The 26,858-nt window shown below is 41.5% G+C and overlaps 1 protein-coding gene across 16 annotated transcripts in view; it reads left to right on the top strand.

Annotated features, from left to right (window-relative positions):
• The window catches only part of PTPRD (protein tyrosine phosphatase receptor type D), a 1,484,152-nt gene that overhangs the window by 887,048 nt on the left and 570,246 nt on the right, over window positions 1-26,858 (top strand). For all 16 annotated transcript variants that reach the window (XM_078675875.1, XM_078675878.1, XM_078675877.1 and 13 more), the window contains one exon: window positions 5,877-6,044. In XM_078675875.1, coding sequence (XP_078532001.1) covers window positions 5,960-6,044 — 85 coding nt within the window. In that variant the 5' untranslated portion in view covers window positions 5,877-5,959. The remainder of the gene's footprint in view (window positions 1-5,876; window positions 6,045-26,858) is intronic.

The following is a 26,858-nucleotide window of genomic DNA, read 5'->3' as shown; positions in this document are numbered from 1 at the left end:
AATTCTTAACAATCACTTATAAAGACAACATCTGTTCGTTTCACTAATTAGGATAGTTTACATACATTCAAGTATCCACACTTCGGAATAGACGGCGCTATTCACACTAAGGATAATATTCAATTGTTAGTAGAGTAACCTTACCCCACCCTTCTAGCAAGTATAATTATGAACTCGCTTTGCTCTGAACCCACCGCGAAGTGAAAGTTCTAAGAGTTCCACTTGAACATAAAATACAATTCAAACTCGCACTTTTACACGGAAAATTCCCTAAATTCAAACACACACAAAATCCGTACAGGACTCTCACCTGTTTATAGAAATCATGCACCGTTAGCAAAATAACGACGTTATCCGTACAGGACTCTCACCTGTTTATAGATATGAAACATGTACCCGTACAGGACTCTAACCTGTTTATAGATAATCATGCACCGACGTTAAATTTTACCCTTCACTCAAGCTCGGATATAACTAATACTCTCATCACAGTGAGTTTTATGGAAGGCGCTTTGTCCCTATTCTCATGCTGCTTTGATTTCTTAGAAATTCCTCACTATACAAGAATCAGACCTAGCCCTAAAACTGTGCTGCTCGGCGACAACACTATGGTACACGGCGATACCTCTTGTGATACTCGGCGATATCACTACAAACGAACAGATGGCTTGCGTGACTAATTTCTCGCCACACAATCTATACCGGTATAGCTTACAGATAGGCACGAAAAACGAACTTAACAAGTGTTAAAACATCAATCCTATTTGCATACCATGACGCAATCCTTAGCAACCAACATGTTACCTTGGTTACTCCTTAGCAACCATCAATTTCTGCTACCAGATAATTGATCCAGCGGGCTATAGAAAATATATCATAAACTACGCTACCCAATTTCATAACCTATAAACAAATTTCTAAACTATACATGGACCCATTTATGAACCTGATATATTTTGGGCCTACTGAATCTGGTGGTCAAATAAATCTATATACACATTATTTACAAACTATAAACATTTTATACATTTGCAGAAAGAATATTGTCATTAGAATAAAACCCAACCATTTAAACGACCACCATAGGCGACGTGATCTAGCTAATGGTAACCTATACTTCTGAATAACCAAGACCAGCTTGTTTGTCAAAAGTAAGATTTTATTTTCTAAATAATAGTATATATGTTGTAAGTTTTATAAATGAAATTTTATTTGCAAATAAAGCAAGCATGATAGTAAGAAATAAGAAAATTACAATTTAAGCAATTGAATCAATTTAAAGAAATTATATAAAGTTTAGCATTTCTAAAACCTATTTCCCTAACTGAGCTAAATAGACAGAAATTAAAGTAAAGTTCTTTGAGGATTCTTACGTGCTCCACGCAAAGTCCAGCAGCACATCACCCTCATCGGAAAGTCAGAAAGCAGCAGCCAGCCCAACCCTAAGGGCATGACTTTTTATACCTTTCTACGCTAACTAAACTAGCAAAGGAAAGTTTTCAGAAATACTCGACGTCCCATTGGCTGAAAGTGACAAGTGACATGTCACCCGATTCTTAAAAAGTTCCACAAAATCATGTCTTACAAAGACCATTGTCTCTTCCACGTGAAGCCAGAGGCTTCCTGCTATTGCAACTTTGTAACAGATCATCCTCGCAGCTTCCATAGCTTTTCAGAGCAACTTCCGCGGATGCCAAGTTAAGGACTGACAAAAAGTTCACTTTCGACCTTGGCCATGTCCGACAGAATGATGTCAGCTCATCAGTTTTTGCTTTGTGAATGCAGCTTCAATAAACGTTTTAATTCAGAATGGGCGTCTCGTGACTTTCTGCAGAAATATGAATTAGCTCTTTTTGTGCGGCTCAAATAGTTAGGCCTCAAAAGCAGGCAACTTATGATTTCTAGTATAAAACAAACACAAGAAAAGTATTAATGTAAGAAATAAAGTATATTCTGTATCCACCCCATGGTTTACTAAATAATTAACCCACCCGATTAATCAAAATGTTACCTAGCCATTGCAAACAAATAAAGCAGCGTTTATATTTACCAGTCTCCGTTTTTCTATGAGACCCATATGCACCTAGAATAGTAGAAATGACATCATACAGACAAGAATAAGCAAAACAAGCACATGCTTATTTTAAATATGCAGCAGTTAGTAATGACAAAAACGAAAACAATAAATTATTTTATTATTTTGCACGAACAAAAAGATGCAACATTTATGCACGTTTATGAGCACACATGTTAGTCCCCCCACGTGTAAAGTTTAATCTAGGTTGTATTAGCACAACATATCACAAATCATTAATAATTTTATTCATGTTATGGAAATGTGACTTTGCGAGTTTAAACAAAATTTTGTTTTCTATCTCGCTCCATCAGTTCAGGTGGTCCTGATGGATAGATTTTGCTCCAAATCCTGTGTGCATGGATTTAGAAGGCCTACTTGTTTTTTCTTGTTGGTACTTTTTTACCTTTAGTCTGATATCCTTGCTTGTGGTGTGTCAAGAGCCACTGGAGATGGCGAACTTGACAGCATATATGCAAGGCTGCTGGTTATATTGCCTTTGAAAACTCTGTACCTGGTTTTAAAGATGGGTAGGCCAGCAAGGGGAGCCAGTGAAGTTCCATTATTATGAGGGTGATGTTACCATATATCTTTAGGCCTTGGATGAGCCTTACTACAGTGTGTAGGATGCTCTGAAGGATGGCCAGTACAGAGCCTGTGAGGCCATGGAGCAGGGCATTGCCACCATCCAGTTTTAAGAGTGCAAACGTTTGAACAGCAGTCCCAAAGTGATTTCTGAAGGAACATTTCCTGTGGCTGTGCTACTCATTTTGAACCTGCCAGTATCTCTCTCTACTATTTTCAGTTTCTGTCAGTCCCTTCACATCTTTCTAGGCAATGGTGGAGGATGCAGTAGCGGGCAGTACATGTAAGCAAGGTGGGTGGGACAGGGAGCGGCAGGGGGGGAACTGACGGACGACAGAACATGTATTATTTCCTTATTTAATCATACCTTTTCCATCGCCTGTCGGCTTCCCCCATCACCCTGCCCTGCTCCTGCCCCACTGCCCCTCCACGTGTACCTGTGCTGGCCGCCACTGTAAGACAGGCAATGCTAACAGTTTCTGTGTCAGGGCTGACTCCGAGAATGGAGAGAAATCAGTTGTCTGCTGCAGGTCTGCAGTGGCTTGCTGGAGCAAGGATTTTGGTGTGCTAGCATTCCCGCTTTCTGCCCACATTTCTGGGGCCTTCTAGACCACGGAAAGCCAAGAAAGATGGGGAGAAGATAGCCCATCACCCACCATTTCACCCTCTGCTGTGCATATTTGGCTACCCAGTGAAGGCTGAGTTTTAGTGCCTGTTCTTCCACTCGGGGCAAGAACAAGTGCAGGGGCCTAATGTTTTGGTCAGAGGCCTGCAGTTGGAGGCCTGCAGGTGGCACTACTGAAGGTCGGGCTGATATTTACCAAGATGGTGTAGTCTTGATTCCCCCTCATGCCTCTTTATTCCACCACCAGACACTCCCTGGCTCCTTATCTCACTCCTGCAGGTTCTTTTCAGTACCTGGTTTCCTATAAGTACCTGTCTTCGTTCCTTCTTTTCCTCCTTCTTTCCCCTTCTGCCTTTTTGTCTCTTTTGCTCTGAATCAAAATATGATGACGAGAAATTAGTTCTGGTCCCCAAAGATCATGCACCCACAGGCTCAAATCAAGCACTGCTTCCTACAGGAAGACACAGAGGGGCACAGGAAACTACTTTCTCAATGTGATGTAACAGCTTTGGTAAAGGAGCTTCATTTTTCAGCGCTTACACCAGAGCAGTCAGTCGATAATCGGATTTAGAAGTCCGTGTTCTTTGGAAGCTGTGCTCAACAATAGATCCCTTCCCCTGCTTTGTGTGCAAGGCGAGAGGCTCCATCCGTTGTGAGAATTTGTATTCACGGCCTCAGAGCCGCTTCTGCATTCTGTAAATGTTGACAAAGCCGCAGGTGAGAGTCGGCTTTCCCACCAGATAACATGGCGCTCTTTTTCTAAAGATAGCTCCTCGCTCTAACCTCTCTCTTGGCTGTAATTATAAATGTGTAGAGTGTCAGTTTTGTTCAGTCGATCAATCATTCTGTGTTTACCACTCTGCCTCTTTGCACTGCTGAGAGAAAGCAAGCGCATAATGGAAGCCGGCGACCCATAAACTTGAAACTTCATCAATTAAACATGTGCTGGACAGTGGCGATCCATCCTGTTCATGGAGTAATATGTAGGACGTGCCAGTGTCCAGCGTGGGGGCGTGAAGAGAAACAATACCATGCTGCCTTGATTTCTCTTTGCTAGATGTTGTAGTTGTTGTAGTAAAGATTTTTTTTTCTTGCTAGTAAAATACTAGCTTTATTAAAATTGTTTTATGCATGCAAGAGAGACCAGAGCACAGACTTATCAAAATTTGATGCAGTGCAGCAAGACCACTTTCTGAGCTGCGTCAAAAGAATAGGGCAGGATTGTGCCATTGCTACCAAGATATGGCACATTCCTGCTCTCTCCTTGTCCCGTCACCCTCAGTGCAGCCTAGCGTCAACACAGGCATCCTTGCATCATTTTGCAAGGGTGCCTGTTTTGCACACTTAGAAAGAGGAAAAAAACAGGAGAAATAAAGATATTTCTCCTCGTTGCGCCTCCATCGGGATAGTGTAGAATGTTGACGCATCCTCAGGTTTACCTGTCTCTGTAAATCTGGGAATATGGCAAAATACTTGTGTGGGTGCATGGGATCACCCACTCTCCACCCATGTAACGCCTTCCCAGCACAGACTAACGCAAGTCAGCGACTTGCGCTACCTTCCGTTACTTCAGATTTACCAAGCAACGCCGGGCCACACAAGGTGGCCTTGCGTGACTTGGTAAATCTGACTTATGATTTGCCTTCCCCTTGTGACATGCTGCGTGATGCAAGGGCAACGCGATCTTATGAAAAATCTGGCCCTAGTTTATTTACGGTAGGAAAATGTCAATTTTTATCTACCTTAGTTTAGTGGGACTGCACGTGGAGATACTTTGGGCCATATGTATCATCATCACCAATTGCGATTTCTAAATAGCGATTTTTAAGGAATCGCTATTTAGAAATCGCATAATGGTATGTATGTAGAAATCAGCTTCTTTTTAGCGATTTCTTACGATTCCTTAATTGCGATTAGCAAATTGCTAATCGCAATTAAGGAATAATTTCCCATTCATTTCTATGGGCCAGGAATAAGGAATAATTTCCCATTCATTTCTATGGGCCAGGAGGCCCATAGGAATGAAGGGGAAATGTGCGATTAGCAATTAGCTAATCGCAATTAAGGAATATTTTCAAGGGTGCAGGAGTGTCCAAAGGACACCCAGCTGCACCCCTGAAAATGACATGTGTGCGCATATGGCGCACATACATGCCCTAAGGGCCTGTATGAGCGTCACATGGCACCTTTTGTTTTAAAAAAAAAATGCTTTTTCAAAGGAATTCGCAACTTACCACCAACTTGAAGTTGGTTGAACCACATTTGCATAATACATACCATATTGAGAATTCGCATTCGCAAAGGCCGAAATTCTGCGAATGCGAATTTCAATGATACATATGGCCCTTTGATTGGCAAATGAGGACATATTGTAGTTCCTTCTAACACTTTGTATGGTATTGCCGTATTTATGTGGAGCACTGAAGCACTTACCTACACGTGTTGCAAGCTACATCATGTAGGATGTGTGTGGTTGGGAGGGTGTTGTCGTTTGCTCTGTCTCTGCTATCTGCTTCCATTTACCTCGATTCTACACAGCACAGCCACGAGGAGGCATAACCATGTCATGTTTTTTCTGTTCTCTCCTGACAGGCTTTGAAGGGACTGCATCTGACATTTCAGACCGGACAGACTCGCTGTGGCTTCTGAGCCCGTGAGCCCGAGGCTGCCAAAGCATGCAGGTGCCAAGCTGTCGGATGATGCACATAGCCAGGCCCTTGGTGGTTCTCCTGTGCTGCCTGCTGTACGCCGGTGCCGAGAGTAAGTCCTGCATTGTCTTTGGGCTCCATTATGCTGTTTTCTCATGTGATTGATGCGGCGCAAAGTGCCTCCTAATATGCCCCATTTTGAGAAACGTGGCTGCTGCTGACATGACCAGAGGGCACGTCTACGATGTCACCTGTTTTTCCTTTCCATTCCTCTAACTGCCACTACGCTTCCTCGGTTGCTGGCGCGCCCTCCAGCCACCGGAAACAATACTAGTGAAACTGCGTAGTCAAAATAAAGGGCAACTTTGCACTTCTCCAAAAGGCAAACACTATTTTGAGACATTAAAAGCTCGCTCGGAGCTTCAATATTTTTCTTTTTTAAGTTTACCAGAATAAACAGTATCATGTTGAGCCCAATTAAGATTCATGGCCCTTTGTAGCTGTCACAGCAGCTGCTCTTATGTATTATTTCCGACAGCTGTCGCGGAGTGCCGCATTCAGGCAAACCATGCAGAACTGACAGCTATGTGGCAGGGCTGCGCGTGCGAGGGCCTCTCCACAGGCCGGGCTCCCCCGCGCCGAGAACTGGATGGACTCGTCCAATGCGAAGCAATCGAGTGACGGTCAATTACCCTGGCAATTAATTGAAATATAATATATATTTTTAATTAGTAATTAGCAAATCATTAGGTTTGTTGTGCGTCATCACCCAGCTGGCTCGGTGGTTTTGTAAGATAGTCATGTAAGGAAGGAAGCTTGTAGCAGGAAATCCATCCAAAATTAATCGTATTTGTTGTTTTATTTGACTCATACCGGGTCCATGGGGTGCCTTGTTCTTTTACATAGCTATAAGAGCATATTGCTTTAAACAAGAGACAGTGTATGCAAAACAGAGCGTGTAAACAGCAAAGCAGTAGAAATAAAACACACAGCAGCAATGCAGTTGCATTTTTAGCGTATATACTTTATTTACTGGTCAAAGCTCAATGAGCGTGAGTTTCTTCATTCAAGTCAAATCAACTAATGCATGCAAAATATGTCATAGTGTGGATAAGGTGAATGAATCCATTATCACAAGATATAGAACTACAGAGCAAACAGGGAATTCCCCAGGGTGAAATTACTGTTGATGCTAAGTGAGTAATAGAGGTATTTTAGTGTAGTAAAAACACATGGTTAACATTTATAAGCCTCAAGTGGTATGGTTAAAGAAAAGAATTATGTGACTCTCCGTTAAATGTAACATGTATTGTTACAGTGGAAATTAACTTGTAGAAAAGCAGAATTCCTACCTCTATGAAATATGTTGTATGTCTTTTTATAAGGCTGAGGATAGTTAGTTTTAGAATCAAGAAGAGCGACGTTCCAGATGTTGATGCAGACCCAGAGAAAGATTAGGTCTTGCCATGGAATCCATTACATTTGGTTGTTTGTCCCATTTTGGCTCCTTTACTTAGTTTCTTGATCTAATTATGTCTAATGTATGAAAAAGTCAAGCAAAAAGAGGTAGGCAGGAGAGACTCAAGCCTCAGTGTGTATGTGACACCACAAGCTCACATCCCACTGAAGCGAATAACATGCATTCGGTAAGAACATCCAAACAAGTGCTACAAATCGCAAAAATATTACTGAATGTCAATGCATTTATTAAGCCTATTGGGGGTCAAACTTACCAGCACACATATATTCCGGCACGGACACATAAGCATCACATGCAGCATGGCACTACATAAAGACTTCTTGTAGGCTAAGTGTAAGCTAAGTACACAGATGCAGAACTTTACATGAGTTGGCCAGTAGGCACCACTCTCCTGACACAGCGAAAAAGGCATGTTCACAGTACTGATTCCTACAAAACACAAAACAGGTATGCTCATGTTACTTATCTCTTAGCAAGAGCTGTAGGCTTCTACCACTATGAGGGTAGAGCTTGGGGTGACCCTTCCAATCTAACAATACCTGGTTCCCATGAGGCATGCCTAGGCCATTGCTCAAACGCATGATCCATGTTTGCCCATGACCAAAATCAGTACCTAGGCCCCACATAGCAATGCAGCTGGGGCTCTGATATCAGTGGCGCACCCTTGTCACCATGCAGGGACTTTTCCATCCTAACAATACGCAACTGGAAAATAAGAAATTGTGCGCCCATATCCTCCCGCTTTGCAACCGGTATTGACAGCATTTGTGTTGCTTGATTCTCAATTTTTCTTCTTGCCTAACCAATTGCTCTGATACCCTACAAGGGTCAAGTCCGTGCTATAAAAAACACAAAATAAAATAAAAATATCATTGTGCATCTGCTTGCTGGTGCCAACCAGTCCAGCGCACCACCTGACAACAGTGTTTATACTAACTCAAAGACTTTATGTGTTAGTGTAGGAGCTCAACCATCACATCCCATAAACTCTGCAAATAAACCAACAATCTATTTTGCTGACTCACAGTCTTACCAAGGTAGTCCCACTGCACAGTTTTAGTAGAAATGGATGCAAAGCTCCATTTTGCGACTGTGCACATCACCAGAACAAGTAAGGCCACAGTTTCACAGAATCAGGACTTTCTTGCAAAGATCCACTTACTTCCATGAAAAGTCCAAAAGTGTGGGGAAGGAGTGGAATGGGGAGGGGATGTGCAAATTGATCTGGAACTTCAACAGAGGCAGAATTTTGTGGATTTGCTAACATAATGCATATCGTTCCCAATTTGCAAATACTTGTACATTTGCACTGGTAAAATTAAGTTTTAAGTGAGTTTGCAGAGTTAGAAAAAGCAGAATAACTCCTCTATAAACTTTAGGGAGGAATAAGAAAAATTATTTTATCACAGACTAAAGCTCCGGTGGATTTGACTATTGACCAACAGTAAAGGGACAGGTTGACAAACAGAAAACGTATTTAATGGACTTACCTTTTTCGGTCTATCATTATTTATTAAGAGCCACAAGCAAAAGACATATCCACCCATAGGTTTACTTCATAATGTGGATTAGATTTCTGAGTTGTAAGGGTTTATCAGACAACGCCCAGTCAAATCCTCGACTCTACAATAAACTTAGGTTTCTATAAATGCTTAATTTTTAAATTTGGAGCATTTTCACATTTTGCGGATGCACCATCATTTTTTTTCAGCCAAAAATGTATTTTCCTGTGGTAAAATACCTTTGGTATATGAGCAGCTGCTGCTTTGCCTTTCTGAATCGAGAAAGTCACATACTTCTGTCTTTCACAGAAATAGACAGAATTTGTTTGCATCGTCAGGGTATGAAATGACTTGCAGTGTTATGTCAATATAAAAATAGAGACGAGATTCTGTTTCCTTCAAATACTTTTGTAGGGTGACCCACTCTGAAATTCTTCCTGGTCTGCGTCTAACCGTAGTCCACTGCGGTAGAAAATCTGCCCTATGTTTGGTGCATTTTCCATCATCATAAGGGCAATTTTCATGTACAAATTCCGTCAGATCTTGATTCTGGGAATTAGGATGCAGCATTTAGTAACACAACTTACTTTATCTTGTGCCCAAGCATAACCAAGGCGCACAAGAAACAACTGTGAATGAAGCCCTTATATTTCCATCTTTGATTATGAATTAGGCCACTTTGTGAATGAAAAAGTTTTACATTGACCTCCAGTAAGGGGAATATTTTTTTTTATTTCACTGCTTGTCTTCTGTGTAATTTGGCCCGGTAAGTGTCTGGGGCCTGCATTTGTGGCATGCATATCAGTAAAACGTTATAGTATCTTTATTTATTTGGCAACTTACTTTTACAAATCAATTGCTAACCCTGTTAGGATGTGCATTGTCTTTTGCACCTGCAGATTTTTGTAGTCGCAAGTTTGATCATTTTATTCTTGATGATGTTGAGACAAACTCAATGCATTGAATTTACGCTGCCAGGCTCATCCCCGAAAGAAAAACAATTGCAGACAAAGCAGTAACATGTTTGGATCTTTTAGAGAATCTAACATGATGGATTTTCTGACCACAGCAACCAAGGAAACTCTAATGGCCCCAAGTCTATAAAGATTTTTATATTTAGGCGTCAACATCAGAACGTTACCCCGAGGGGAAAAACGGAATATTCACAACTTTGTTTCATTTGTTTCCTCGCACACACCAGTATTGCTGTTTTGCTTCCCTTTCCCAAAGCGATCAGAAGCAGCTAGTCGGTTTCATATATGGATTTACCAAGAACTAAAGTAGAAAATAATTACATAAAATTCATTTGATAAAACTGCTTGCATTTGGCACTTGAACCACGTATTCTATGTATAATGAATGGTGGAGCAGAGAAAGAGAGTGAAACAGGCCTCACTATGCCATGCTTTCACTGATTTCAATTTTTGAATGTTCTCAAGTGACATACCAATAAGACAAATAAAGCTATAACAGAAAATTCTTATATGAAGTTAATTATAGTGAATACCAGCTGAAAGCAAACTTAAATATTTATATTTAATGAAACAATATAAAGCGTTTGCCAGAAATTATTGTGTATTACTTTAACACATCAAATATATGAAACATATCTCTTCCTATTCTCCACACTGACAATTACTGATCTAACATAGGAGTATAGTCTTAGTTATTCCATGTCAGCCTCAAATCTTTATCGTGTTTTGTTATCTGTGAAAGAGAGAGATATGTCAGTGGGAATTTCTTGGGCTTCAGTGGAACCTTTAAACCCCTTTTGTATAGAACACTTGTAAATAAATAAGCAGCCTTGCTTACAGATGGGGCTAACCAAATAAAATTGGTTAAGAAATGAGTGAGTGATGGGTGGCAATGAGAGCTTTCAAATCCCCTCCGTGTTGTGGGTAAATACCTGACAAGTGGTGGCCGGTGTGGATTAATGCTTGACCAGAAGCTTTTTAGTCCTCTTATAATTGCCAATAACATTTAGCTAGAAGAGAAGACTTTGGGGCATATTATCAAGGACGGTTTTAAAATTTTATCGCTCTTTTAGCGGCAGAAAACTGCAGCTAAAGCGGCGACAATGGGCTTGATAATATGCCCTGGAGAATTCCAATAGAAGCCCATGTTCACACCAGAACATGCCCCATGTTTTTTTTAAAGATGACAAACATATCAGTGTCTTGTTTGATTCTCCAGGGGAAGTTATAAATCAGGTGTGTTTTGTCCGAGTAGCCCCCGAGGAACAAATAAGGTCCAATAGAGTGGGGTAAAAAGCCATGCTTTTATCCCTCAGACTTAGGCATGTAAGAAATTAGGTTACTGGTTGAGGGGGGTGAAAGCCTTCTCAAGCAGCAACCACAATTTTTCTCAGGGATTAAGCCACAACCAAACCCTACATTAACTTGTTCTCAACCCTTGGGTAGCTTGGCACAGAGCAGTTAGGCTTAACCCAGAGGCAATGTGTAAAGTATTTGTGTAGCACAGTAAAAACACACTACAAAAGAAGCCCAGAACAGAGTTAGAAAATAGAGCATGTTTTAATATATAAAACAAAACCAAATGACAAAAATCCAATTAGTAGAACAAGGAGATATTACATTTTAAAGATTTTAGTAAAAATAGTGCCAGAAGGTGTAAAGCGCCAACTGTGGATATCTGTTCACGCCGGAGTGGGACAAAGTCACATGTTCAGGCTGACCACAGTAGAGTGTTGGCCAGCTACAAAGGCCTAGTTAGGCCCCTTGAATAAAGTACCTTAAATTCTGGTTTAAGAAGCGGTGCGAGGATCCGCATCGAAAATATGTCACGCAGACGAAGCAATCTGTTTGTTCCCGGATGTGCGAGGCTGTAATTTGAGGGCTGTGTTGGCATTGAAGACCTCCTCAGCGAGAGATTCGAGGACCTAGGTCAAGATGTGTTGTGCAATGGGACCGATACGAAGGTTCTGAAGAGCTGTGATGCAATGCAGTTCTTTACGATGGGTTCAATCCCGCAGCAGAGGAGATGTGTTTATTTCGCTGGGTCCACAGAGTCTGGCAGAGCACCTTTAACCCTCTACCATGAGTCTAGGACTGGGGTGGCTCCACTTGGTAGGGTAGACTTACAGATGAAGATGCAAGGTAGCTGGGAGCCTGTTATGTCCTTGAGGCTTCAGATCAGGAGTCCAGTCAACTAACTCTTGGAGTCACTCTGGGTTCTGGGTTTGAGTGATGCAGGTCCAGTCCTTCTCACCCAGACAAGAGGGCAGCAGTCAGCAGTTCCTTCAGAGTAGCAGTCCAGCAGAGTGGCAGTCCAGAAGTATTCTGAAGTGGTGGTGTCTGAGGTCCCGTATTTATACTCAGTTGTACCTTTGCAGTGGGGGAGTTGCTTCTAGAGATGTCCCACTGATGTTCCCAGGTACCCTGCCTTCCCTGTCCTGCCTCCAGACTGACTAAGGGGGGTATGCAGCCCTTTATATGAAGGTGGGTCACAGCCCATTCAGGTGTAAGTTGATTCATACCCAGCTCCTCCCTCCCATTCTGCCAGTGATAGCCGTACCAGGCACACCTAAGCTCCTTATTGTGAGTGGCTGTCTAGGAGGACTACACAAACCCCAACTTTCAGCTACACCCAGTCATGTGACTAGAGACAGGCTACAAGCACCCAATGGATAAGGCAGGAACATGCCAGTTTTCTAAAAGTGGCATCTTTAGAACTGCAATTTAAAATCCAACTTTACCATTAGTTAGGAATTTAAATTGCGATTCCAGAGAAACCAAACATGAACTGGTCATCTCTTCACATTTGGAAATTATACTTACAAAATGTAATATTTCAACTCCGAAGCTATCCTGTAGGAGAGATAGGCCTTGCAGTAGTGAAAAATGAATGGATGACTTTGTCAATACTAGGACGTGTAAAACCTAAAAGAACTTGTTCTACTTTTTAAATACATTGCACCCTGTTCTCTGGGCTGTCCAGGGTCTACCCTAAGGGTGACCTATATGTATTAAAAATAAAGATTTGGGCCTGGCAAATAGGTTTCTTTTCCCAGGTTGGAATGGCAGTTTCAACTACACACACAGGATGTATTGGCATGCATGTTACATGTTTAAAGGGCTACTTTTGTGGGTGGCACAACCAGTGCTGCAAGCCCCTGAGTAGTATTTAATTTACAGGCCCTGGGCACATGTAGTGCCACTTTACTAGGGAGTTAAAGTACATTAAATATGGTAGTTGGAGATAAGACAATGTTACAAGTTTTAAGGAGTAAGCCCATGCACTTTAGCCCTGGGTATCGGTGGTAAAGTGAGCAGAGTCCTTAGGCCAGCACAAATGAAATAAACTAAAATAGAGGAAGAAGGCAAAGAGTTGAGGGGAATACCTAGCCTAAGGTTGGCAGGTGGAACAATGGGCAACACCATCAAAAAATAAGAATATAAAGGTCATCAATCCGAAGAGATCAACGGTTGTTTCTAATCTAATTGGCCTATTCTGATTGGGCTGTGGCAACAATGTAAATAACCACAAGAGAAAGGTGAGAGGTTGGGTACATAGGAAAAGTATAAGGCTAGATAAAAAAAGTTATTCTTTCAATGAAAGTGCATTGGTGAGGCCTTGCTTGAAAAATTATGTTCAGTTCTCAAAACAATTGATCCAAAAGACAAAGGAAGACTGGAATAATGGTTATAATATTGAGATCATATTTAAACTCAAGTGAAATCAGAAAAAAGAGGCAAACGGGTTAGGAACAGCAATGCCTAAACAGATAACCATAGAGCAAGAATTTAAATTGTACAGTGGTCAGCATCACACATAACAGCTTCAAAAATCTTCAATAATCATTTAGAAATAGTTTGTTGTTTTCTGGTGTACTATGTAATGCTTCTGAGGCAACAATTTCTCTTTTCAGGGATCTATTCTCTGGAGTGGTCACACTCCTCTCCTGAGAAACTATTCTCAGATCAAACGCCAAGAACACCATGAAAGCATTGCTAGTACTTAGGGTACAGCAATACTTTATCCCCTCACAGCAAATGTGCAGAAGATGACAGTGTGGCTGGTAGCTCAATATAAGAACTCAATTCACCCTACATTACATTAGTGATGACTAGTGATCAAATGCAAGGGGAATTATTTGTTTAGCTCATTATTTCAGGGTGTCATGAATTCTCTTTTGATTTTTCAAGTTAATAAAATGGGTAACAATTGGAAGCTCCAGGATCCACAGTCGAAGCAGTGCCCAGTAATGCGGCGTCAACCCAGCACATGATCCACATGGCTTGGGCCTTCTTTCAGGGATCCTAAGCTAGTAAACCAATCTAATTTAAGTATTTCTTCTTTCAGCATTGCAAACGGCAAGAGGTGAATCATTGGTCCTGCCTTATACAGCCTCTGTTTGTTCCCTTCTTTTTGAAGAAGAATGTTTTTGATGGAAGACTGGCCATAAAATGAAAACGTTTGTGTGAGCCGTGCAATAGATTGTGTTGGATTAGGTAGTGGCCAGGCTTCTGTGATGGTGTTTTCTCTGAGGTAGTTACCTTAGCCAGATTACTGTTGCCTCTCTACCCAAATAATGTATTATTTCCTACCCACTAATTGATCTAAGCCCATTGGCACTCTCGATTTGAGCGTGGAAAAAGTGGTCAATGCTTTGCTCAGAAAAGCGTTTTTTATATGATTATTAGAACTTTTTTTGAGGATGATCTGAATAGTAAAATCCAAACATTTCAGAGTAGAGTTTACCCTGTAACTGAAAGAGCATGCTGAAAGAGTTGCAAGCTATTTAATGGATAGTTGCTTAAAACGTCTCATTCTAGAAGAATAATTTTCTAAATAGGAAGCAATTGTGGTTAATTATCCTATTTATTTGAGTATCCGTTTTATATTGTGCTCCTCCTCCCAAACTCCCAAAATAATGTTAGAACAAAAGCTAAATACATTGTTGCATATCTATATAGAGATAGGACTCAATAAAGTAGGGTGGATAGTTCATAGAAATGTAGGTCAACAAACATATTTCTCTAAAAGCAGCAAAATGTGGGTTTTTAGGTTTCCTCTGAAGGAAAACAGGGAAGGTTGCACCTTCAAGTTAACCAAAAATGTGTTTCAAAATACAGTGGCTGATCCTCTGACTATGCTTGTAAGTTCTCAAACTTGATGCTTTGGAGTCCTGTTTGTACACCTGAAATGTTATTTAGATGCATGTCTTTGTAAAATAGGTTGCCAGTTTTAAACCTGATTCATGTCTTGATACCTTAACATTAAAAAAAATCACAGAAGGCTTGACAATATAACTAATGACAGCTGCAACATTTTAAATGGAATTTGTCATTTCATTGGCACATGACACAATGTTGAGACCGATGGAGTAGCAAGGGTGCCATGGAAAATGTGCCTGCTTACCCTGTGGTTGTCAATCATTGGGATATAGTGGGCACCTGATACCAGTAGTGGCTTGCACAAATAGGAGCAGTAGGGCAGTGATGCGGGGTGGGGGTGGTGCAAGTTGACATACAACGGGATAAGTTATAATAAATAAAACCACTTACTTTGCTCTTGCCACATTCCTGCGTTGGCGATGCGGCGAGCAAGTGGTTTTGTTTATTTATTTATTACATAAATACCCTGCCCCGCCTACCACTCTCACCTTTGTGAGCCGCCACTGCCTGATACCCTTAGGCCAGAATACCACTGAAGCTGTTGCCCTAATGACTGTTACACTGTTACACTCTGATTTGGCGAGCTAGGCTTTCATTGTCCTCATTAAAGTTACATTTTCAGATTGTGGTGTGATCAGCCTAACTATTCAATTAATCAAGTGTATCCAGTCTTTTCTTTTTTTCATGCAGCTGTAATAGCAATTCATTTGTATCAATTGCAGACTGATGATACATTACAAACTGTAAATGTAGGTTAGGCAGTGAAGTTAAAAAAAAAGAAAAACCTTTCAACTTTCCCATTGCTAAATTAGCACTGTAAAGCTTCGGTAATGAGCAAAATATGCCAGCTATTTCTGTGATCACATAATGTGGCCGGTGTTTTATTTTTGTAGTCTGAATTAATTGGTCCCCAGTAGAGCTGTAAATAGGGAAAAACCTTTTTGAGTCTGAAATTTCAATAAGACAAGTCTATAAAATAAGTTTCCCCATTTCAAAGAATTAAAAGTTTTTTTATTCATTTATGTCTTTGCTGGAAATATGTTTTGGTCTCCTGTTGTATTGATCTAGATGTAGATTGTTTTTTGTTTTTGAAAACACGTGGGCTGTTCTTTAGAATTCCTTATCAGAGAGTTCGCTTTCTGAAATATGGGCTCTGCTATGAAATATTCTTCAAACATCACACTGTTGTCTGCCTCAATTGGAGGTTCACCTTATTGTTGCCTTCATGTATGACGTGATCATAAATTCGAATTTGTTTGAAATCAGTTTAGGAGTGGTTCTTTGATTTCATCAAGATAATAGCAGTTAATTATTTTGAAAAAATGTAGTCTTTCAGTCGTAGAGAACATTGCTATATTTTTTTTCTCCATAAAATGATGTTTTTAATTTCCTTGCGCATTAAACCCATATCTATTTTGTGTAATATACATTACCGTGGATAATTGGTTTTCTCAGAACAATTAAATGTGCAAAGGAAATAACTACTATTGCCTCTACCATCTTGCGGCATTCTCCAGTCTCGCAAATGAACAATGTATTTGCTCACTAAAGAATTGACATTACCCCAACGCCATAACTATGTAAATGAGCATACTGTTATTTTTTCCTGCAAGATCGTCCATTAAACTAAATTTAATGCCTCATATTATTTAGTGATTGTATCTTACAGAGCTTCTAACTCAGATTTGTTAGACACAGCAGTCTAGCCTCACAGGCGAAACTTGAGGCTCACACCAAGTCAGGGATTGTGTGTAAGCTTTTTATGTGCAAGGAGCCTCACAATTCAGATCCAATTTATGTATATTTCTCGTACCAAGTTTTAATTTTGAAATACTTACTACTCATATGAATTTAATCTAAAGTGACTGGAAATATATACCAATAGTCTTGGACAATTTGCACCTTGGAAGAGGGTGTGACGTAACAGCCAGAGCTGCCGACTGTAGCGCTGGGGATCCAGCTTTGTGTCTTGGCGTCGGCACAACATCCTGTGATTCTGGGCAAATCACATAATATCCCTATGCCTAAACAGTGCCTAAAGACCCATTCTATATAAATCCGAGTATTTCTTCATTTATCAAGAACCATTCTTAAGGCTTGATTAATAAAGCTAATTGTGCACGTAATTTAGGTGTATGACCGCAAATCGCTGATCTTACCACTGAAAGGGATTCACAAAAGGTGACATTGCAGAACCCAAATCCTGACCCTCATATGTAATAATATTGCTCCTCAATCTAGTAATAATATCATGGTGTAAATCATGAGAAAATCAAGGGGGCGGGCCTTCCATAAAGAAACGTTCTGAAGTACCCAAAAAAATGTTGGTTGTGGCCATTCACAGTCACCTTTCCAATCACTGTCTATAAATTTGTTTCTGTTGTGGAAAGGGGGAGAAAATATCCCTTAACATTAGCCCCGCAGCTCCCCAGGTGCAGGAGGGGCCATGAGCTCCAGGGGACTCCCTCCGGCACTGTGTGTGGGCAGCGGGCCCCTGACCTGAGAGCTCCTGACTGGGTCTGAAGCATGGTGGGGCCCTCCATGTACCTTGCAAGCAGGTCCCCTCAAGTTTTGTTATGCCGCTGTCCCCATGGAGGCACACTTTTCTGTTTATATTCTTCTACAACAGGGGCTTGGAAATCTTTTGAACATCATGTTTCCCAGCCCAATAAAAAATGTGTAGCTAATCCCACTACTTCCAAAAGGCAACCTTACCAACGTTGCTCAATAGTTGTGAATTACATATTGATAATTCATCAGAAAGGCAAATGTGAGAATACTCACCGTCCCTCTCTAAGATTATCATGAATTCTCTTTAACAGACTATCATCATGCTCTGCGAAATCGAGGGCACGGGCCCTTCTGCCCATAATGTCAGGCCACCACATCATTTAAGATGCTGTTGTTGTTTTGGCAGGGAAATGCTCGCCCACCCATAGGGCGAGAGAACACCATACACAAAGAATTGCATAAGCCACCTGTGGCTTTTTGGTCCAATTTTGTTTTACCTCTCTGCTGTTCAATTATTTCCAATGTAAATTTAAGTTGCATAATTTAATCCCCCTTAAAAGCTTCTTAGAGTAGGTAAAATTAGTAAAAGACCTGTGGAAATCTGCCAGATAGCTTTGGTCACCACTAGGGCATCCAATGTGAGACTTAAAGCTGACTTATTACTCATTCTGTGAGGCACACAGTGGCAATTACAGGAGTTTATGCACGGTACAGGGGGAAATGCATAACTGTGCTACCTTCTGTTAATTGTCCAATATTAACCCCTAAACAGCTTTTTGTCTTGTAGAGGTGATGAACAGATAACTTCGTGCAGGTTCTTGTGGCAAAATGGTCACTAAATATAACTTTTTTTTGCAAGTGTCTCCAGGACAGTTAATCTTTGCAAATTAATTCAAATAATGACTTTTATAAGACATTTCATGCTGCAGTTGTTTGCATTTTTTTGTGATCTAAGTAGCATGTATCACTATTGCCAAATCTAATGGTACTCAGTTAGATGGTGCTCAGTTTATGAACATCAGCAAGAGTTAATTGAGCTTACCTGACAAGAGGTCCCAGACCCGCTGGGCACGGCAGTTATCAGCATGCCACTGGTTAACTTGTTGAGAAATCTTGCCAGCTAGAACACCTGAAAGAAGTCCCTGGAGCTTATAAGTGCCTCATTACCAGATGTGGGGGATCTCCTTCGGAACTTTCTGCATGAACATTTACCTAATGCCATGTGCCGGTGTCTGAAGGCTCAAAGAACTAATGAATCTGCTCCAGGGATTTGTATTTGAACTCATTATCACAGGTTACAAACCCCGAGGGCCCTTTGGTCCTTTCAAGGTCAATAAAATGAGTCCTGCTAAGCTGAACAACAATAAACATCCATTATCTGTCAAAAGTGTCAAGAAACCCTCCAGTGGTGACAAACACAATAAGCCAACACATACACCTCTTACATCATGGAGGCTGTATCATATGCAGCAAAACCACTTGGCATTACATTACCCCTGCATTAAGTGTACATTCGGGCATGTGATTACGGTTGAGGTATTTCCTCATAATCAGTAATGAAGGCCTGAATGCATTGAAAACCAGCAGTAAAATGTTTTTAAAGGTATCTTGTCCATTACTCATACACACTTCATTGCAACATAAATGTCACTGTGCATTATTAACTCAGAAGCTTGTCTTCTCTTATATAGTTATTGCCAAAAATATCTAGTGACCTCTTTCAAATGTAGATTGTTCAACAAATCCTTTCAGAAATAACAATAACTTGCCATTAGCTCACCCTTTATTTGACATGTGAATATCAGTTATTTATGGAAGAGTAATATGTCCATGGTTCTTCTATTCATTTTCTTAAAGTTTGTAGAAGACAATGTTTTGGTGCTAAGTTGGTACATGACACACAAGAATAAGACAAATGACATTCAGGGTGATATGATGATGCAAGTGTGCTCTGGCTGGCGGCCTATGTACACCTGCTCAAGGCTAGACCTCACCTGTATCTGTCAGGAACCTCACAGATTTGTCTTAATTTTCAATCTGCAGAGTGTAGGCATATACACGTTATGTTCAAGGAACAAATTGAAATTCATGGGCGGTATCTATACAGTTACAAATCAAGGAGATCCTGTGAACAGTACACTCTCCTCCTGTGATTCAAACCAAATTTCACTCCTAGTTACTAAATGATGATGCCATTACAATGTAACTTGAACCTGATTGAGGCCTATATTACAATGAATTTCCACAATTCTGGATGTACCATGAGGGAGTTTTAAGCCTGCTAAAGGCCTACAAGCTAGGAGAGACAGGTAACAAACAACTGATACAAATCCTTAAAATGATGAGCTGTTTCTCACAGCCATGACAGCTTGCCTGATAATGATTAGGTATAGAAATATTTTGCAAATTCACTGGCTATCTTCAAAACCTTGCACAGATCTGCATCTCCTGGTGTATGTTAGACACAACTACACTGGAGGTACATCGAATAGGAGAGGACATCAATGCGCATAGAACCGCTTTACCTTCAGTATTTAAAATATCAAACACAAAGAACATACAACAAAATGTCCTTGTACCTTACCTGTAAGAAATCCTTCCAAGGCAAAAAAGAGTCTAAGCTGATTTGGTCAAATCATATGGCACCAGTTGCTAATGATACGTACACGACTGGTTGCCTTCTGACATCTAGAAAAACATTGGGAGCTCTACTTTTCTGTGAAAATTTTGACTGATAGCACTAGATTATGTTGTAGTTTCCCTTTAGCTATTGAATCATACAATATGTCCTCTCTCATTGGTTAACAATAATAAAACCAGATTCTGGTAAATGTTTCTCCCCTCTCAAGGAACCTTTTGTGTTTTTTTAAAATATGGCATCATATTATAGATGCATGACAGCAGGGTGATAAGGTGAACATGTAAAACAGCGCTATACACTAAAGTCAAAAAGATAAAAGATAAAAGCAAAAATAAACTATTAAAATCAAGGAGCTGGTATTTCTCCTTCCCAAATGCAATACTACAGTTCCATTACATCACATATAAATACAAGTTCATATGTATTTATGTTTAATGCGACTGCAGCTTTAGCTCGAAGCAAATATTACGACATAGGATACAATTGTTTGCATTGATAAGTACTTTAAGAAAATGCCACATGCAGTGATAAAAGGCATACAAGTACACTGGAAGGATAATGGATCCCTGAAGGACCAATTACATTTCGTTCTGTAATTGCAGGTGTGTGTTTGTGTGAGGACAAAATGTTGACAACAATGCACAGAGAGCCTGTGACTAATTTAATTGAGCGCCATTGCATGGTGGTATGTGCACTGAGCAGGTTGGACCAACACATTATTCAATTAGAGAGCCTCCCAATGGGCCGCATTCAAGGTTATGTCTTAGAAGTAGCCTACTGAGGGCTGTCAGGCATACCAACGGGGTATTAAACTCAGATGACATAAAGAAACTGGAAAAGCCCATGAGGCTGGAAAACAGACTACGTGCCCCTAAATTCACACTTGATTAACTCATTAACTTTCACAACATTTTCCTTGATAACAAGGAACATTGGTGTTAAAGGTTCACAATATGTCTGTAGCACATTTAGCTTCAGATGCACTGTTAAATGATATTGAAGAAAATGTTGCCCGTAGGCCCACAAAGAGAGTTAGAATGGCCTACTTTTAAATGACTGTTTCCTCTCTCACCGTCACCGCACAATATTTATTCTACCAAATTTACTGACAGAATGTTTTACGGGTCACATTGTGGTATAATGCACATATAATATACCACATTTTGGTGTAGGGATGCAAGTCAACAAGCAATTTCACCATTGCCACTTCTTTATTTCTCCTTAAGTTATGGCAATTAAAATCAAATATTTTTATTGCCACACTTATTACGGTTTGTTCAAATATTGTTTTCACTTTTGAAACATTTATTAGGGATTTAATATAAATTAAGCCTTATCTATCTCTTTGCATAAAGAATGCTTTTACTGTTGTTAGATTTGTTTCATTTCGAAGTACACAAGCCACGATGAATATGTGACTTTCTAATGTGATCTATTGTTTATGTCAAAGTTAATGTTATGACAAGCATTATATGGGCTACACCAGTGGTTTCCAAACTTTTCACTTCTGGCGACCCCCATTGAGTCACTACTGGATGCCGGGGACCCCCAAGCAATTTGTATGATTTAAAATTAAATGTCAATCATTAAAACTGTAATTTGGAAAAATAAGCACACACATCTGCACATCAAACAAAGACTAGACTTGAGAATTTTTAAAGATTTTAGTATTTTTATATTAAAAATATTAGCAAAAATTTAAACATCTTAATGGGAAGGTTGGTGCCACATCTCGCGACTAACTTAACATTGTTTAATTTTATTTCGCTGCCCGAGGCTCCTGCCAATGGCTGGACTGGAAACCTAAAGCTGCTCTGGCAAATGTCGTCACACCAGTCCCTGTACAGTGCACACCATATGCAGGGAGTGAGCCTGACCACTACAAAGTGGGCTTTGGGGTGCTCTCTCCCAAGAAGATTTGGGGGGGAAATGGTGCATTTTACAACACATTTGTCATTATATATTGAATTGTATTTGCTTTTAAAGCTGCGCTGAGGGATCGAGCGCGGTCTGTGTAGCTGCGTGTTTGGTGGGGGCCGTTCAGCTATCCGGCTGAAGTTCTTTGTTTGGGGTCAGATCTTGGAGGACGCCACCCTGTTTTCTGCTCTCCCCTGATAACAGTGAGGACTACCAGTACCAGCAGCCCCTCTGCAGGCCACAGCACCGGGAGCACCTGAGGCTCGTTAGCCTCGCAGCATACTTAACATCTTGCAGCACCCGCTGCCGCGGGTGCCGCTGCGCTGAGGGCTCGAGCGTGGTCTGTGTAGCTGCGTGTTTGGTGGGGGCCGTTCAGCTATCCGGCTGAAGTTCTTTGTTGGGGGCCAGATCTTGAAGGAGGACGCCAACCTGTTTTCTGCTCCCCCCTGATAACAGTGAGGACTACCAGTACCAGCAGCCCCTCTGCAGGCCACAGCACCGGGAGCACCTGAGGCTCGTTAGCCTTGCAGCATACTTAACATCTTGCAGCACCCGCTTGCGCGGGTGCCGCTGCGCTGAGGGCTCGAGAGCGGTCTGTGTAGCTGCGTGTTTGGTGGGGGCCGTTCAGCTATCCGGCTGAAGTTCTTTGTTGGGGACCAGATCTTGAAGGAGGACGCCAACCTGTTTTCTGCTCCCCCCTGATAACAGTGAGGACTACCAGTACCAGCAGCCCCTCTGCAGGCCACAGCACCGGGAGCACCTGAGGCTCGTTAGCCTCGCAGCATACTTAACATCTTGCAGCACCCGCTGGCGCGGTTGCCGCTGCGCTTAGGGCTCGAGTGCGGTCTGTGTAGCTGCGTGTTTGGTGGGGGCCGTTCAGCTATCCGGCTGAAGTTCTTTGTTGGGGGCCAGATCTTGAAGGAGGACGTCAACCTGTTTTCTGCTCCCCCCTGATAACAGTGAGGACTACCAGTACCAGCAGCCCCTCTGCAGGCCACAGCACCGGGAGCACCTGAGGCTTGTTAGCCTCGCAGCATACTTAACATCTTGCAGCACCCGCTGGCGTGGGTGCTGCTGCGCTGAGGGCTCGAGCGCGGTCTGTGTAGCTGCGTGTTTGGTGGGGGCCGTTCAGCTATCCGGCTGAAGTTCTTTGTTGGGGGCCAGATCTTGAAGGAGGACGCCACCCTGTTTTCTGCTCCCCCCTGATAACAGTGAGGACTACGAGTACCAGCAGCCCCTCTGCAGGCCACAGCACCGGGAGCACCTGAGGCTCGTTACGCTCCGCCCTCTTTTCTATATCACTCGCTGCCGCCCACGCAACGCGGGACGCGCGAGAGGGTGCCGGGCTAAGCCCGGGCAAAGGGCGGGCCGTCTGTGGCCGTCCGGGACTGGACGAGGCCGGGCTGGGCCAGCCCTCTGATATTTTCGTTTGGTCTGGGACTAAAGCAAAGATAAGTGTATTGCATGGTTAGGCTAATTTTGCTCGAAACCATAATATTTATTTGTTCTTGATTTAGTATTCAGGCTTTTATTGCGTTTCTATTCTCTTTATTTTGTCAATGATAATTGGGTTTCTTGTAATATGAGTAAAACTAGCCGCAAAGGGGGGTTAGGGGTTGGGGAAGTGGGGGCACTTGACGCCTATCTCCAACGGGCAGAAACAGAAGTGGCCAAGGAGATTGAGCTCGTAGAATGGAGGCTTTGAATTGATCCTCTCTGCTCGATCTAAAATCCCGTATCAAATCCTGAAATGAGAGGCAGTTGCCTATCCCAAGGTTCCCCGCAGGCTCAAATTTTGTCTCTTGATGACGACTTAGTGCCAGTTATCAATTTGACAAATACTATTTGTCCATCTACAGTGAGCTCTCCATTTTCCCCTCCTATTACCCGTACTAGACAGAAAAGGGCTCTGACAGGCGTTAAAGTTAGAAATCCTTCAGGGAAAAGAAAGGCTACTAGTGCCCCCAAAGGTATTAGACATAATGCTGAATTGGCTAAAAAAAGAATTCCACCTCTGGGTTGGGCACCCATAATGTAACAGTAACTAGTCAAGAACCTGCTCCCGCAATTCAAGGAGGGAGCAAATTTACCATTGTAACACAAGATGCCACCAGGGGGGATTCCACTTTTGAGCTCTTTAGACACATGGAGGATAGGTTGAAAGCACTAATTTTTTAGACTTGGTGCTCTCGAAAAGTCTATATCTAAGGACCCACTTCCTTCTAAAAGAACTAAAACTCCTAACGAACAACCAAATCATGCTCCCATGAGGCACCTGCAGTCTCACCTATTCGAGCAACTAATACTCTGGTACCAGCTATAGTTAACCAAGCAGGAGCAAAGCCCGGCCCTAGGGGACCAGTTGGGAGATTAGATCTCCCGGTTAATGGTTCTCCCAAAGAAATATTTCTCCACCTCCCACCCGAGGCATGCCCATACACCGTTATTTTGGCTAATGTTCTAAAAATCTCCAATGGTGGGGAAGAACACTGGACGGCACTTAAAAACACAGCTCTCCATTTTCTGAACACCAAAACAGTTCTGGGGGATCATCTTTTTAGGAACTTTAAGATGGTGAGAAGGGTGGCTTGGGTGGCGAAAGACCAGGAAAAGCATGGAGGGGGATTGTGTTGTTGTGAGCTTTTCTTCCCCCCAACTGGTGGACCATATTTTGAGACAGGCAGGTTCTTTTAGGATCCACAACGACTCCATCAACATTTTACCATTAGGTTTCCTCTATCCCTCTATCGTTGCAGTTGATTTTCACAGGAGAGAGATCAATTCTCAGGTAGTCCCCCCCAGCAATTTTGTTCCACTAAACAATAGACTTGATGTCTTTAGCTCACTCAATGCCAATGATTGACTTCAAGGTGCTGAAAGACGGGAACAGCAGGTAGGTCACACAGCAAACATGCACACTGTGGGTCTCCCTATAGTATTTGTGTTGCAAGGAGATATTATTCCAGCCCTGGGAGCCAGTGCAATACTCAGCAGCTCTTCCAATGTTAATGCTGTTAGTATATCGCAGGAGGATATAGAAAGCGGACAAAATAGTCCTGGAAGGCCGGCTGAAGGAGTGACCCCCAGTCCACAACTATTAGATGATGAACCTAACGTGTTATCATTGGTTTCTTGGAATGTGGCTGGGTTCCGAAGCAAAGTAACATCATTGGACTGGCTGTCCTTTATAGACAGTCAGGATTTAATCCTTTTACAGGAAACCTGGTTGAATGTTCCTGAGTTCAGACCCGGTTATCTTTCCTTTCATGTCCCTGCTGTCAGCAGCTCCCGAGGGCGATCAAAGGGGGGCCTCCTGACATGGGTTAAACAAGATAGCCGAATCATTATCAACCAGGTTGGTACAAATAGCAGTGACATTTTATTAATACGAATCCAGTGCCCCGGATCCAAATTGTTATTTATTTTTAATGTTTACCCTAGGGGCATGCCAGGGGTAAACCCTCGCACATTTATTTTACTATCTCTCATACTTGAATTACACCCTTTTCTTGAAATATTCGCTTTATGCAGGATCGCCCAAGATTTTTTGCCTATTGCTTATCCCTATATTTTTGTTGGCTGTAGAACTCTAAGCACTTTGACTCTGCTATCTTCAAATAAATTGCCTCTCCCGTTTCAAAACAGTGAAATCGACATAACCCTAATTGACTTACCTAAAAGTCCCTAGTCTATGGTACAAAGTGTGCCAAGGGCTTGTAAATTAAAAGTCACTAGTAAACAGCAGCACCCATTGTGCCACCCACTACAGTAACAGTGCAAATGTGACTATAGGCCTATCATGTGAAGACTGGCTGTTGAAGCTGTAAATTGCAAATTCGAAAGTCATAGATTAGGCTAAATACAGAGCTTATATTGATCATCACGTACACTATGGACATATTGTCAAATTTAATGGAGCACTTAGTATTTTTGCCACACAATATGTTTATTGGGTAACAGTGTATAAGAAGAAAAATTGACTTTTTGCAACCACAGAGAATTGCAGTGGCCGCAAGGTAACACTAATTAAGCTTCTCCATTCTTTACCTATGTGACAGAATACTGCGGTACAAGAGTAAACTTGGAAATCAAGCTGGGTCCCAGATGAAAAATCTGAACATTTTGCTATGCATAATATTTTGAGAAAATGTATGACATTAAAATAAATTAGAAATTTGAATTTCATGAGCTCCGAGCAAACTGTGGGCTCTGAAGTATTCTTCGAAATATTGATATTTTAGAACATATTTCTTTAAATAATTAAAATTTTAGTAGCCTTAGCCTCTAGAAAGTCTTTTGAGTTAAGAATTAGATTGCTATTTGTTGTGTTTAAAGCTGTGCATTGACAATATAATTTTGATTCCTTCAAAGCAACAGCAACTCAGACAAGAATATTCTTGAAGAAGTGATGAGCTGTGAAAAGGAAACCTTTCTGAAAGTTTAAGAGATAGTCTGAATTAACCTGGTACAGGCTGAGGAATATATGCTACTTAAAATAGACAAGCATAGGGAGTAGCAGTGGACACAGAGAAAAGGAGTGCACAGAGAAAAGGGTGGGGCTCGACCTAAATGCGTTCAAAACGTGCTATACTTGGTTGCTTTGAGCACGGTTTTTCTAGTCTCTCCCCTAAATGAAAGAAAATGTAGTCAGAAGTTTAATTCAATAACAGGTAAATAATGCAGTTTAGCATCTGTTTTCCAAGTGTGGATTTCATATGACTGGTTCATAAAGAAACCC

Source organism: Lissotriton helveticus, chromosome 2_1, assembly GCF_964261635.1.
Source record: "Lissotriton helveticus chromosome 2_1, aLisHel1.1, whole genome shotgun sequence".
NCBI classification, from domain to species: Eukaryota; Metazoa; Chordata; class Amphibia; order Caudata; family Salamandridae; genus Lissotriton; species Lissotriton helveticus.
The sequence above is the reverse complement of the archived record's forward strand: the minus strand, read 5'-3'. Positions and strand labels throughout refer to the sequence as shown.